The 12157-nt window shown below is 46.4% G+C and overlaps 1 protein-coding gene across 1 annotated transcript; it reads left to right on the top strand.

Annotated features, from left to right (window-relative positions):
- Nucleotides 1-6587: 6587 nt before the first annotated feature.
- On the top strand, nt 6588-9316 carry LOC124704244 (obtusifoliol 14-alpha demethylase). The gene is made up of 3 exons (XM_047236490.1): nt 6588-6637; nt 6746-7224; nt 8037-9316. The coding sequence occupies exons 2-3, from the start codon at nt 6754-6756 to the stop codon at nt 9036-9038; spliced, it is 1473 nt and encodes a 490-aa protein (XP_047092446.1). The 5' UTR covers nt 6588-6637; nt 6746-6753; the 3' UTR covers nt 9039-9316.
- Nucleotides 9317-12157: the final 2841 nt, after the last annotated feature.

Below are 12157 nucleotides of genomic sequence, written 5' to 3'. Positions count from 1 at the left end.
AGAAGCTCATGAATGGGGCATTTGAGCATTAAAGACTTCAATCTCCCCACGCTTGGGCAATACTCTCTCCATCATGAGGCCAAAAATTATATATGCGATTCCGATCCTTATGAATTTCACTTGGAGGATAGAACTTAGAATAAAACCGGGGCACAATATCATTCCATTCAAGAGAATCCCCATTATCCAAGAATTTATACCAATGCGCCGCCTTACCGGACAGCGATAAAGAGAATAATTTCTTCCTCACTTCATCCATAGCAATACCTGCACATTTGAATAACCCGCATAATTCATGCAAAAACAAGTAAATGATCACCGGGGTGGACAGCTCCATCCCCTTCATAGCGGTTATCCATAACACGTTCAATAATTTTCATAGGTATTTTATATGGTATCACTTCCTCACTGGCGCCTCATCTACTACCGTTGCAGTAGTAGTAGATTTCCCAAATAGAAATTGAAGAGAAGATCTCTCCATAATGACTTATGGCGAAGAGCGGAAATAAAATCAGCACAACAAGAAAGGTTTTCCTTACCAATTCCACTTACCAATAGCGCTTCACTCCCTGCAGCAACGGCGCCGTGAAAATAGTCTTGATGACCCACAAGTATAGGGGGTGTATCGTAGTATCTTCGATAAGTAAGAATGTCGATCCCAACGAGGAGCGAAGGTGTTGACAAGCAGCTTCGATGAAGGATTCACCGTAAATGCTCACAGACAAGTATTCAGGGGTTTTGATGTAACAGTTGAATAAAGTACGAGTATGTAAAGTGCGAGAGTAACAATTGCAGCGAGTGGCCCAATCCTTTTTAGCACAAAGGACAAGCCGGTTTGTTTACTTATAATGACCAAACGTTCTCGAGGACACATGGGATTTTAGTCTAGTGCTTTCGCTACATACGGCTAAATAATCTTCATTGTTATGATAAGTGTTGTGTGGGTGAACCTATGCTAATGTACCGCCCTTCCTAGGACTAAATACATACTTGTGATTATACCCCTTGCAAGCATCCGCAACTACAAGAAAGTAATTAAGAATAAATCTAACCACAGACCTTAAACTCGAGATCCCGCGATCCCTCCCCGCATCGATATACCAACGGGGTTTAGGTTTCTGTCACTCCGGCAACCCCGCAATTAGCAAACGAATACAAGATGCATTCCCCTAGGCCCATAAATGGTGAAGTGTCATGTAGTCGACGTTCACATGACACCACTAGAAGAATAACACCACAACTTAAATATCACACCATTGAATATTACTCAACCATAGTTCACTACTAACATTTAGACTTCACCCATGTCCTCAAGAACTAAACGAACTACTCACGAGACATCATATGGAACATGATCAGAGGTGATATGATGATGAATAACAATCTGAACATAAACTTGGTTCAATGGTTTCACTCAATAGCATCAACAACAAGTATAGATCGATACCGGAGAGTTCCCCTATCAAACAATCAAGATCAAACCCAAATTGCTACGGCGGTGACGGTGTCCAGCGGTGATGACGGCGGTGATGATGGTGGAGATGGTGATGATGGTGATGGTGATGATGTCCAGCTCGATGTCGGTGACGATGGCGTCGATTTCCCCCCCGGAGGGAATTTCCCCGCGGATTCCTCGCCCGCCGGAGAGCTCTTTTCTCTCCGGTGTTCTCCGCCCCGCGAGGCGGCCGTAACTCTTCGTGAGGTACCCCTCTCGGCTTAGGTCTTCGGGACGAAGGGTTTGGCGAAGAAAAGGAGGCGAAAGGGGTCGTGGGCCCCTCACACCACATGGCGGCGCGGCCGGGCCCGGGCCGCGCCGCCCTAGGGTGTGGGCCCACCCCGGCTCCTCCTTCTCGGCTTCCTTCGTCATCTTGAAAAATAGGATTTTTGGTATAATTTCCTTCCACGACTTGATCTTCCGAAATATTGCGTTCGACGGTGCTTTTTCCAGCAGAATCTCGGCTCCGTGTTCGATCCTCCAATAATGATGAAACATGCAAAATAGATGAAATAACATAAGTATTGTGTCCCAATATGAAATATATCAATGAATAACAGCAAATTATGATATAAAATAGTGATGCAAATTGGACGTATCACGGCCCCCCCTCTGGCCGCGCCAGGGTGTGGTGTGGGGCCCCCAGGGCTTCCCTCTGGCGGCTCTCGGGTGTTCTGGAAGGCTCCAGGAAAAATAGGACCCTGGGTCTTGATTTCGTCCGATTCCGAGAATATTTCGTTACTAGGATTTCTGAAACCAAAAACAGCGAAAACAAGAATCGGCACTTCGGCATCTTGTTAATAGGTTAGTTCCAGAAAATGCACGAATATGACATAAAGTGTGCATAAAACATGTAGGTATCATCAATAATATGGCATGGAACATAAGAAATTATCGATACGTCGGAGACGTATCAGAGATCTCTGGATGGGAGAGATCCAAAATCTCCAACCAGGACCAGAAGACCCTCAAGAAGCTTGGCCTGGTCAAGAAGGAGGGCTCGCTGATCTTCCTTGGCGACGAAAGCTTCCCGCGTCCTCCGATTGGATACCGGGTAACATTCATCGATCACCTTATTCGCGGCCTTTCCACCCCCATCCACGAGTTTCTTCGTGGACTTCTCTTTGTTTACGGGATTCAGCTGCATCAGCTGACCCCCAACTCCATCCTCCACATCTCGATTTTTATCACCTTGTGTGAATGCTTCCTCGGGACCCATCCTCATTGGGGCCTTTGGAAGCGCATTTTCTATCTCCGGCCCAACAGCTCCCGCAACGTTGCCTATAATGTGGGCAGCGTGTGCATCTGCGTTCGACCCGACGTTGATTATTTCGACGTCAAATTCCCCGACTCCGTCCAAGGGTGGCACAAAAGGTGGTTATACGTCCAGGAGGAGTACAACAACTCCCAGGAGTACAACATCGGTCCTTTTGATGGTGCCATAGAAATCCTCAGGCGCCGAGGCGACTGCTGAAGAAAAGACGGCTACGGATGCTCTGATGAAGCGCATCCACCAGCTCCAGAACACCCACGGTGAAGAACTGTCGGGTGTTCAAATCACTGCTTATTTCCTTAGGATCAGGGTGCAGCCTCTGCAGGCTCGCAAAAACCCCCTTTGGATGTATGCTGGTAGAATATGGATCAGGTGCTAACATTTTTCGGGCTGCAGGCCAAGCTTCTTGAGGGTTATCTCATCAGCGCCGAATATATATTTTGTGAGAGCCGAATATATATTGTTTAGTTCTTTGGGTTCAAGCCCCCGAGCCCGACGAGGAAAAAAAATATATCACCAATATTTTTACTATATTGCAGCATCGCGAGCCCGCCTCATTAAAAACCATTCAGCCTCACTCGGTGCCCTGAAAGGAAAAGAGTGCGTCTGAAAACTCGCGAGCTTTTCAGTACATTGTGTGCTTACATATGTGACACTATTTTGGCTTCTACGCATAAAAACGTCGGAGCTGCGCCACGTTCCATGGGTTTGGTTCTTCCTTCCCTGTCTTCTTGTCGACTTAACTCAGCTCTTCGCCTGCTCGACGCAGAGGCTGCCACTTTTCTTTGTTCAAGTATCACCCTTTGTTTTTCCAGCTCTCGGCTAGCACGCGCAAGTCTATATTGATATGCTTGCAGCTCTGCCACCGTAGCCGTGGTGGTCATTGGCTCTGTGCCATTCATGGCTCTTGATGCTCCGTCCCAAGCTTCCTGCGGAAGTTGTAATTTCTCGCGAGGTGTAGGCCCGACGTACTTGCTTCCCAATCCTCGTGAGGTCAGCGGGATCGATGTATGGATTTCCCAAATCATCGAAAGCCTCTGATGCTTCATCGTCTTGATGGCTTGACTCGCCGATTGCACAGATTTGATGATATTTTGTCACTGTGTTTCATCTTCGGGGTCGGTGACACCGTCGTAACGATCGGCGAAGACCTCCCGAATAGAAGTAGATCTATTGATGAAGTTGAAGCTGTTTATGCTTTCCAAGTCGGTGTCCAGATCGGAATCCGTGAACGACCCGAAAGACATCCCGCCGAACAGATCGACGAGTTTTCCACCGACGGAAGGCTTGACGTAGCTTGCCGATGAAATCTCCTCGTTGCTTGACTCGATTGATGCCGATGATCCCGAGAAATTGGAATCAACCGCTAACGGTCCCAAAAAAATTGGTGCCGCCAGGCGATGTGATCCTTCTCTCCCGACACAGAAGTGGAAACTTCCAAACGTCATCTCCATTGGCTCCTCCAGATAGGCATATGCATCCACACGGGTGGGAGGGTGAGGAACAAAATCAATGAGACCAGTTTTGATCTGTTTACCTCTGTCATCGCGTTGCTTGCCACCGATGATGTCGACGATGTTGAACGTGCCATCGAGATCAGCTCCTTGTCGCCTCCAATTCCCACAGACGGCGCCAACTGACAAGGTATTAACTTGTTAATGCCTACAAGTTGTAGACTAGGATTTCGCGGAAGTAGAGGGCAAGTAGATCTCGAAGGTTTCAGCCGAAAAGGTGCTCGACTGCTAAAAACTAGGGTTGTGTTGACAATGAAATTGATCCTTTCTTTATTCCCTCGACTCCCCCTTATATAGGAGGCGGAGCCGATGGTTTCGTGATGTACAAGTTACAAACACCGGGAGACTCTTTGAGTTTGTCCCGTATAGTTACAAGTCTCTATTCCTAATACATCTCTATCTTCCATAGTTGACGCTTTATTGGGCTTCCGGGCTTCGTAATCTTCGGGTTGTGGGCCTTCAGTAATCCTTGGGTACCTTTTTCGGCAGGCCCATTCGGGATGCCTATGTCACTTGGTAAGGATTTGCAAGTTGAGTGCAAGGTTGGTGTCCTTTTGCTTGATTGCAATCATGGCAATGACCTTGGACTTTATGAATTCTTCATTCATCTCAAAACCATCGTTGTATTTTTCACATCCAAGACCCTTAACCTTCACTCTAAGAGGACCAAGCCTTCCATAGGCATCGGCCAAGTATTCTCCTGGTCTAATCATGAACATGGTTGCCTCAGTCTTTGCTGACTCGTAGAGAGCTGATTGGATCAGATCGATTCCCTCTTGGAGTACTACAATCCGATCCCACAACTCTTTAGCGGAGTCAATGTCATTGACTTGATCAAGAAGCTTGCGGTTGATGCCACTCCTAATCTTGTCACGTGCAGAAGCATTGAGTTGACGGTTGTAGAATTCGGTGGAGGTCAACCGAATGGGATCTTGTGGCTTCCGGTATCCATTGACAATGATCTCCCACAACTCCACACTGCAGCTGCGAATATGAGACTCCATAGAGGATTTCCAAAAAGGAAAGTGAGTTCCATCAAAATAGGGAACATTCCCACTATGGTTTATATGAGGCATAGGCAAGGTTTAAAATAGCGCGCTATTTCTCCGCTAATACCACGCAAGAGCATATTTGGAGGGTCTACGCTAAATTTTAGTAATTTTGCTCGCTATGGTGCTATTTGTGAAATAGCATGATATATCGTGCTAAAACTTCATAGCATTGGTGCGCTATTTTTTCAAGCAAAGTTACTTTCACTTTTTCGTGGTGATGAAGTGCAATATGTTGGTTCCTCTTCTATATTAGAACATAATATCGCTAATGCTTGTGATTCTTAATAAATAATTTATACTATGTTGTTGCCTTGTGAAATACTGATGTTAGCCTTATGAAAAATTCGAGATCTATTTTTTGTATGTGGCTATATATGTATGGTTCAGTCATTTTTTTGGACTAAATATCCAACATTTTTTAGCGAAATCCTTTATTTTAGACTATATTTAATATTTTTTTCAATGCGCTATATGAAATATAGCACGCAATTAGCACGATATAGCGTCCATAGCGTTTGAAGGAGACCGACGCTATTTTATTTAGCACGCTATTTTAAACCTTGGGCATAGGTGAAGTGTTTTTGGGATAGTCATGATTGACTTCATGGTAACCTTCCGGAGGGACCGAAGCCCCACTAGAAGTTCCACTAGTCAAGTTCTTAAGCATGACAGTCATTTGTGCCATTTGGCTTTGGACTTCATCCTCCTTCAACTTTTTCTCAGCATCATATGCCAAGAATCTGGATTTCATCTCCTTAATCGAAAGTTTAGAATTTTCATCCAGACCCTCGAATAGTTTATGCATCTCACTCTTAAGGCTGTGAAACCCTTAAAAAGATTCCAGGCTTTGATACCAATTTAAAGTTTAGAGATGGTAAACCTAAAGGGAGGTGAATAGGTTTCTACAAATTTTAATTCTTTCTTTGCAATATTAGACTTTGCGGAATATAAAGTTGAGCCTAATGCAAACTAGGAATGTAGGACAAACGAGATAGACGGCAGAGAACAGCAGACACGCAGAAGCGACAGCCATGTGGGACCGGACAAGCATGTGTGCTGTATGCAGCGTCCTCCTCCAGCCCAGCCCACCTTCATCCTCCCTGTTTCTCCTCCGCCCCCGGTAAACCCCACTGCTCTCCTCCACTCCTCCCCGGAGCCCCGCCTCCCTATATAAACCCCACCTCCCCCACCACTCCACACTCACCTCCTAGATCCAGATCCCCCCTCCCCACCTCCCCGGCTGCCCTGCCGGCCGCCTCCGTCCCAACCCCGCCGTCGCCGGAAACGACCAAACTTTCAGCAGGTATCTTCCATTTCTTTCTTTTCTCAAAACCGTCTTCGATACGACCGAAGCTGTCACCTCAACTCCCTCCCCAACCCGCCTGATCCAATCTGCTTGGATTCTTGCCAGTGCCCCGGATGGATCTCCTCGCGGGCGCCACCCAGCCGCAGTGGCTCCTCGCGGGCGCGGCGCTGCTGGTCGCCACGCTCGCCTTCCTCAGGCTCCTCCTCGGCTCCGGCGCCGGCAAGCGGGCGCCGCCCACGATCCCGGCCGCGCCCGTCGTCGGCGGGCTGCTGCGGTTCCTCAAGGGCCCGATCCCGCTCATCCGGGCCGAGTACGCGCGCCTCGGCCCCGTCTTCACCGTCCCCATCCTCACCCGCCGGATCACCTTCCTCATCGGGCCCGAGGTCTCGGGACACTTCTTCAAGGGCAACGAGGCCGAGATGAGCCAGCAGGAGGTCTACCGCTTCAACGTACCCACCTTCGGCCCCGGGGTCGTCTTCGACGTCGACTACCTCGTCAGGCAGGAGCAGTTCAGGTTCTTCACTGAGGCGCTCAAGTCCAACAAGCTGCGCAGCTACGTCGACATGATGGTTGCAGAGGCTGAGGTGAGACCTTTGTTTTTTTTTAATTGTTGATCCCCGTCCTCTGTTTTCGGAATTATGAATTCAACTGATTTCAGTCATCCATTGTATGTATGAAGTGCATCAGGATCTAAATGATGTGTTGCATGCTTAGCTTTCATATATTAGCTTCCGAATAAAGGAAATCTTTTGTAGTAATAGAATTCTGGCAAATTGTGGTGACTAGAGAAGTTAATGCCTGCGGCATTTTTTGAAACACACTAGTTGCACCATATCTTCAGCCTATTACATTAATACCTAGATCATAATGCTTGAGACAGAAATATGAACATCTGCAATACTAAAATCATTATCTTTAGATCCACCATAAAATATATTTGCCTAGTGTATTCACCCAATATTGTAGATGCTGATATCTTCATGTACATATTTGGTCAAAGTTAGTAAGCTTTGACCTTTGGCTAAATTTATACGCTTTGTTTTTTCTTAGAATGGAGGTAGCATGTCACTAGAATCATGCGGTGGCAGCCGTTTCTTTCTTTTTAATAATGTCTGTCGTTAGATATTATCAATGTGGCATGCCTATGTTTTGTCCAAATTTTGGCCCTGCCATAACCAACAATCTTGTAACTTGTCCTGCAAAGTTGTATCATATGTAAGATGAACTTAAGTTCAGTAGTGTACCTTCTAAAAAAAGCTTCAGTTAGATCTGCATTGAAGGACCCCCATATGAAATTACAAATGCAGAACATGGTTTATGTCAATGTAAACTCCTGTATTGGTTTGTTTCTTATGGTTAATAAGTAATATCTTTGTCAAATCCAACCCACCCGCAGGAGTACTTTTCGAAGTGGGGAGAAAGCGGCACTGTGGATTTGAAGTATGAGTTGGAGCACCTCATCATACTGACTGCTAGCCGATGCTTGTTGGGAAGGGAAGTGCGAGAAAAGTTATTTGATGATGTTTCCGCTCTCTTCCATGATCTCGACAATGGGATGATCCCAATCAGTGTTATCTTCCCCTACCTCCCGATCCCCGCGCACCGCAAACGTGACCAAGCACGGGAACGTTTGGCAGAAATCTTCTCCACTATCATCAAATCCCGCAAGGCCTCTGGACAGTCTGAGGAAGACATGCTGCAGTGCTTCATTGATTCCAAGTACAAGAACGGTCGCCCCACCACAGAAAATGAGGTGACTGGGCTGCTTATCGCGGCGCTATTTGCTGGACAGCATACTAGCTCTATCACATCAACCTGGACCGGGGCCTACCTACTCAAGTTCCAGCAGTACTTTGCAGAGGCTGTAGAGGAGCAGAAGCGGGTCATGAAGAGGCACGGTGACAAGATTGATCATGACATCTTGGCGGAGATGGATGTCCTCTACCGGTGCATCAAGGAGGCACTCCGGCTCCACCCGCCGCTGATCATGCTGCTTCGCCAGTCACACATTGACTTCAGTGTGACCACGAGGGAAGGCAAAGAGTATGATATCCCCAAGGGCCACATCGTTGCGACATCTCCTGCTTTTGCTAACAGGCTCCCTCATATCTTCAAGAACCCAGACTCGTACGACCCCGACCGTTTTGCACCTGGGAGGGAAGAGGACAAGGCCGCAGGTGCTTTCTCGTACATTGCCTTCGGGGGTGGCAGGCATGGGTGCCTTGGTGAGCCCTTCGCGTACCTGCAGATCAAGGCGATATGGACTCACCTGCTGAGGAACTTTGAGTTCGAGCTCGTATCGCCGTTCCCTGAGAGCGACTGGAACGCGATGGTTGTTGGCATCAAGGACAAGGTGATGGTCAACTACAAGCGGCGGAAGCTCGTCGTCGACAACTAGCATGGGCGTCTCATAGGATGTTTGCTTATGTTCCTTTTAAATTTTGTTTGTCTGCACGCCAACTTGTAGGGTATCTTCTTCACTATTGTTTAGGATCCTGCTATTTGCTTCCAGTGGTTTAGACGTGTAGCATCTGAGTGTTTGTTTCTCTCACCTTTCATCCTTGATCTTAGACGGGGTTCAGGCATAAAATGTGAACAAACCGCCGTATGTATAAGGAACACACCAAATATGACTGAGTTCATTGATAATGCAGTTCTTGCTTTTCCTCCCTGAAATGTACTGCTTTGTGTAACAGTTCTGATCTTTAAGAAATGTAGACTGACTGCTCATCTCAAAAAGAGAAAAGAAATGTAGACTGCTGGCACCAGCCTGAAGTGTGAAGAGGCTGTTTTTTGTTTACCTGCAACTATTTTAGCATGGTCATCTAAAAAAAAAAACTAATTTGGCATGGTTGCCTTGTGCCTGTGATGGAGCATTGCTCCAGCACCCAGAGCCATACCACTTTTCTCTTTCAGCCTGCTGCTGTAGCAGCTGAAGCCATTGATTATGAAGCGCTCTGTATCAGAATGTTTCTCACTGCTATCTGTACGCAGAGTGCTGCCAGTTTGCACAGAAACATCTTCCTGAAGTGTCCAGGAGTCATTGACTCTGCAGCCTAACTGAATATTGCTCACTGCAGTATCTGTACGCAGCGTGTTGCCAGTTTGCACATCATATGCATGCCAGTGACGTTGAAAATGATACAACATGTAGGCAATGAAGTCGTGAGCTGGTATGCTTGGGATTTCGCAAAGCAAACATTCTTAGTTTTATTTTGCTTGGCATATGGTTTCCTACGAAGAATTATCTTCTGTGGGTAATTTAGAAAATTCACCAGCATGGCTGGGAAATAGTGAAAAGTAATTCATAAAATTGTCTTCTGAATAGAAGAAGTGAACCTTTACTTTGCACTTCCTCATGTTCTTATTTCTTTACGAGCTCGAAACTTCTGGAAAATTGTACTGAACAGTGTAGGATATTTTAGACATCATAAGTGACAGTTTAGAGCTGCCTTACCTCTAACGACGCGAGAAGGAAGACGCTGGCAGAGATCACCAGCTTTGCTGGCTTCCGTCTCCAGCGATCCAGCCCCAGGCTCAAGACAAAGAAGAGGGCCATGCCAATTGCAAAGAATGTGCGCTGCCACCGCCTTGGCATCGTCAGAGAAGGAGAAACCATGTCCAGAGAGGCCATCATCAAGATTGTGCAGATGTTTCTGGGCCGTCTACCAGACAGTGGAGCATGGAGGAGCTGCGGCTGTTGATCAGGCAGGTGACACCGTCGCGGAGGCGGGCGGCCAGGCCTGATGACCACGTCTTGACCAAGTCCATTTGATGCCTTCGTGCACCATGTTAGAACAACTCAGTTTGTCCCAGTTTAATTTTAGTCTGCTGCTGTCTGTTAGACTCCGAAGAAAAACTCATGTGCAGTCGTATGCTCTCATTTGCAGGCTGTTTGCAACCGATGTTGGTTGTCTCTGTCAGCCCTTGCAATGTCTCCTCCTTGTATGACTAAGCAAGGCTGTCTGAACCCAGATGTTGGATGCGTTTCCAAATGTTAGAGTCCAATGTGAATTGGATCAGCTGGAACCCTAGAAGTTTAAACTGCTCAAAACGCAGCGAGGTTGTTAGTGATCTTGTTGCCTCCACTTCCTGTCAAATTGTGTGTTTGCAAGAGACAAAGCTCCAAAGCATCGACTCGTTTACTACTGCTCACCTGGGAGGCATAGGCTTCGATAGTTTGCTCAAAGACCAGCGAATGGTACAAGAGGAGGTATCTTAATGCTCTGGCATGACAACAAAGTACAAGCGTCTAATGTCGTTGTCACCACCCTTACCCTCTCGGCTAGAACGACCATTGTCAGCACGGACATCTCGTTTAGGCTCACCACGGTCTACAGATCAACTCGAGGGAACCTCAAAGGCGCTTTCTTTGAGGAATTGGTAGCCGCAAAATCATCTTCGGGAACAAGATGACTAGTCAGTTGTGACCTCAAAGAGATACATCTACAAAACCGCAATTTCATTTGGAGAAATGAACAACAACCTCCAACTACGAGCAAGCTGAGTGCCTTTTTCTGCAATGAAGGTTGGGACTGTTGAGAATGAGCAACTATTATTCACATGGGTCAAAGGTCAGTACATGTATATGTGTGTCAAAGTACAGAAAACCTCTTATAGAATGGGGATATACAGAAAAGAAGACTATACATCTCTAACATCCTACCCCTCAAACTCATGGTGGATTAACAACACTGAGTTTGAAGAGAAAAAGTTATGATGCGCTCTAGTCTGAGCCTTCGTGAAGAAGTTTGCACATAATATAGAGTGAGAACCTAGTCCTGCACAACAGCACGCACAAAGGAGGCATCCACACCTATGTGCTTGGTAAGCTCATGCTTCACCAGGTCACACACAAATATTAATAGCGTCGGTACTGTTCGAAAGAAGAGGAGTCGGTGCGGCAGCATAAACACCAAAATCCTCCAATAACCATCGTAACCACGTGAACTCTACCGTCAGTAGAGCCATAGCTCGTAACTTGGCCTCTGCACTCGAGCGGGAAACCGATGTATGTTTCTTGGTCTTCCAAACAATGAGGGAACCACCAAGAAACAAGCAGTAGGCAGAAAGTGATAGGTGATCCGAGGGATCACTAGCCCACTGATAACCCCCAAGTGCAGGGAATCACCGTAGTATAATTCGATAAGTATTTGAGCATCGAACCCACGAGGAGCTGAAGGTAAACTTTCTATTCTCTAAAGCCTTATAACCCACTTATATGGCTTTCTATGCAAAGGTAGGAACTATAATGTGCGTGAAGTGATTTTTTCTATAAAACTATAAGTGCTGAAAATAAAATGCAAGGAGTAAAACTAGTGCAAGAATAGTAAAGTGTAGTAAAGTGAATTGAGGTGAAGTGGAGCAAGGTGAAGTAACTCAAGGGAGTAAGTGTTCATGCAAATTGCTATTTTATTTGTGTGGTTGTCACAATCAGTGAAGCTCCGTATAGTATTTTTAGTATAGTATTTTTAGTGTTTCTTCTAGGGAGGAGCCATAGATAGGTGTAGCCATATA

Source organism: Lolium rigidum, chromosome 3 (genome assembly GCF_022539505.1).
Source record: "Lolium rigidum isolate FL_2022 chromosome 3, APGP_CSIRO_Lrig_0.1, whole genome shotgun sequence".
Classification (NCBI taxonomy): Eukaryota; Viridiplantae; Streptophyta; class Magnoliopsida; order Poales; family Poaceae; genus Lolium; species Lolium rigidum.
Note: the sequence above shows the minus strand (reverse complement) of the source record. Positions and strands in the feature narration are given on the sequence as shown.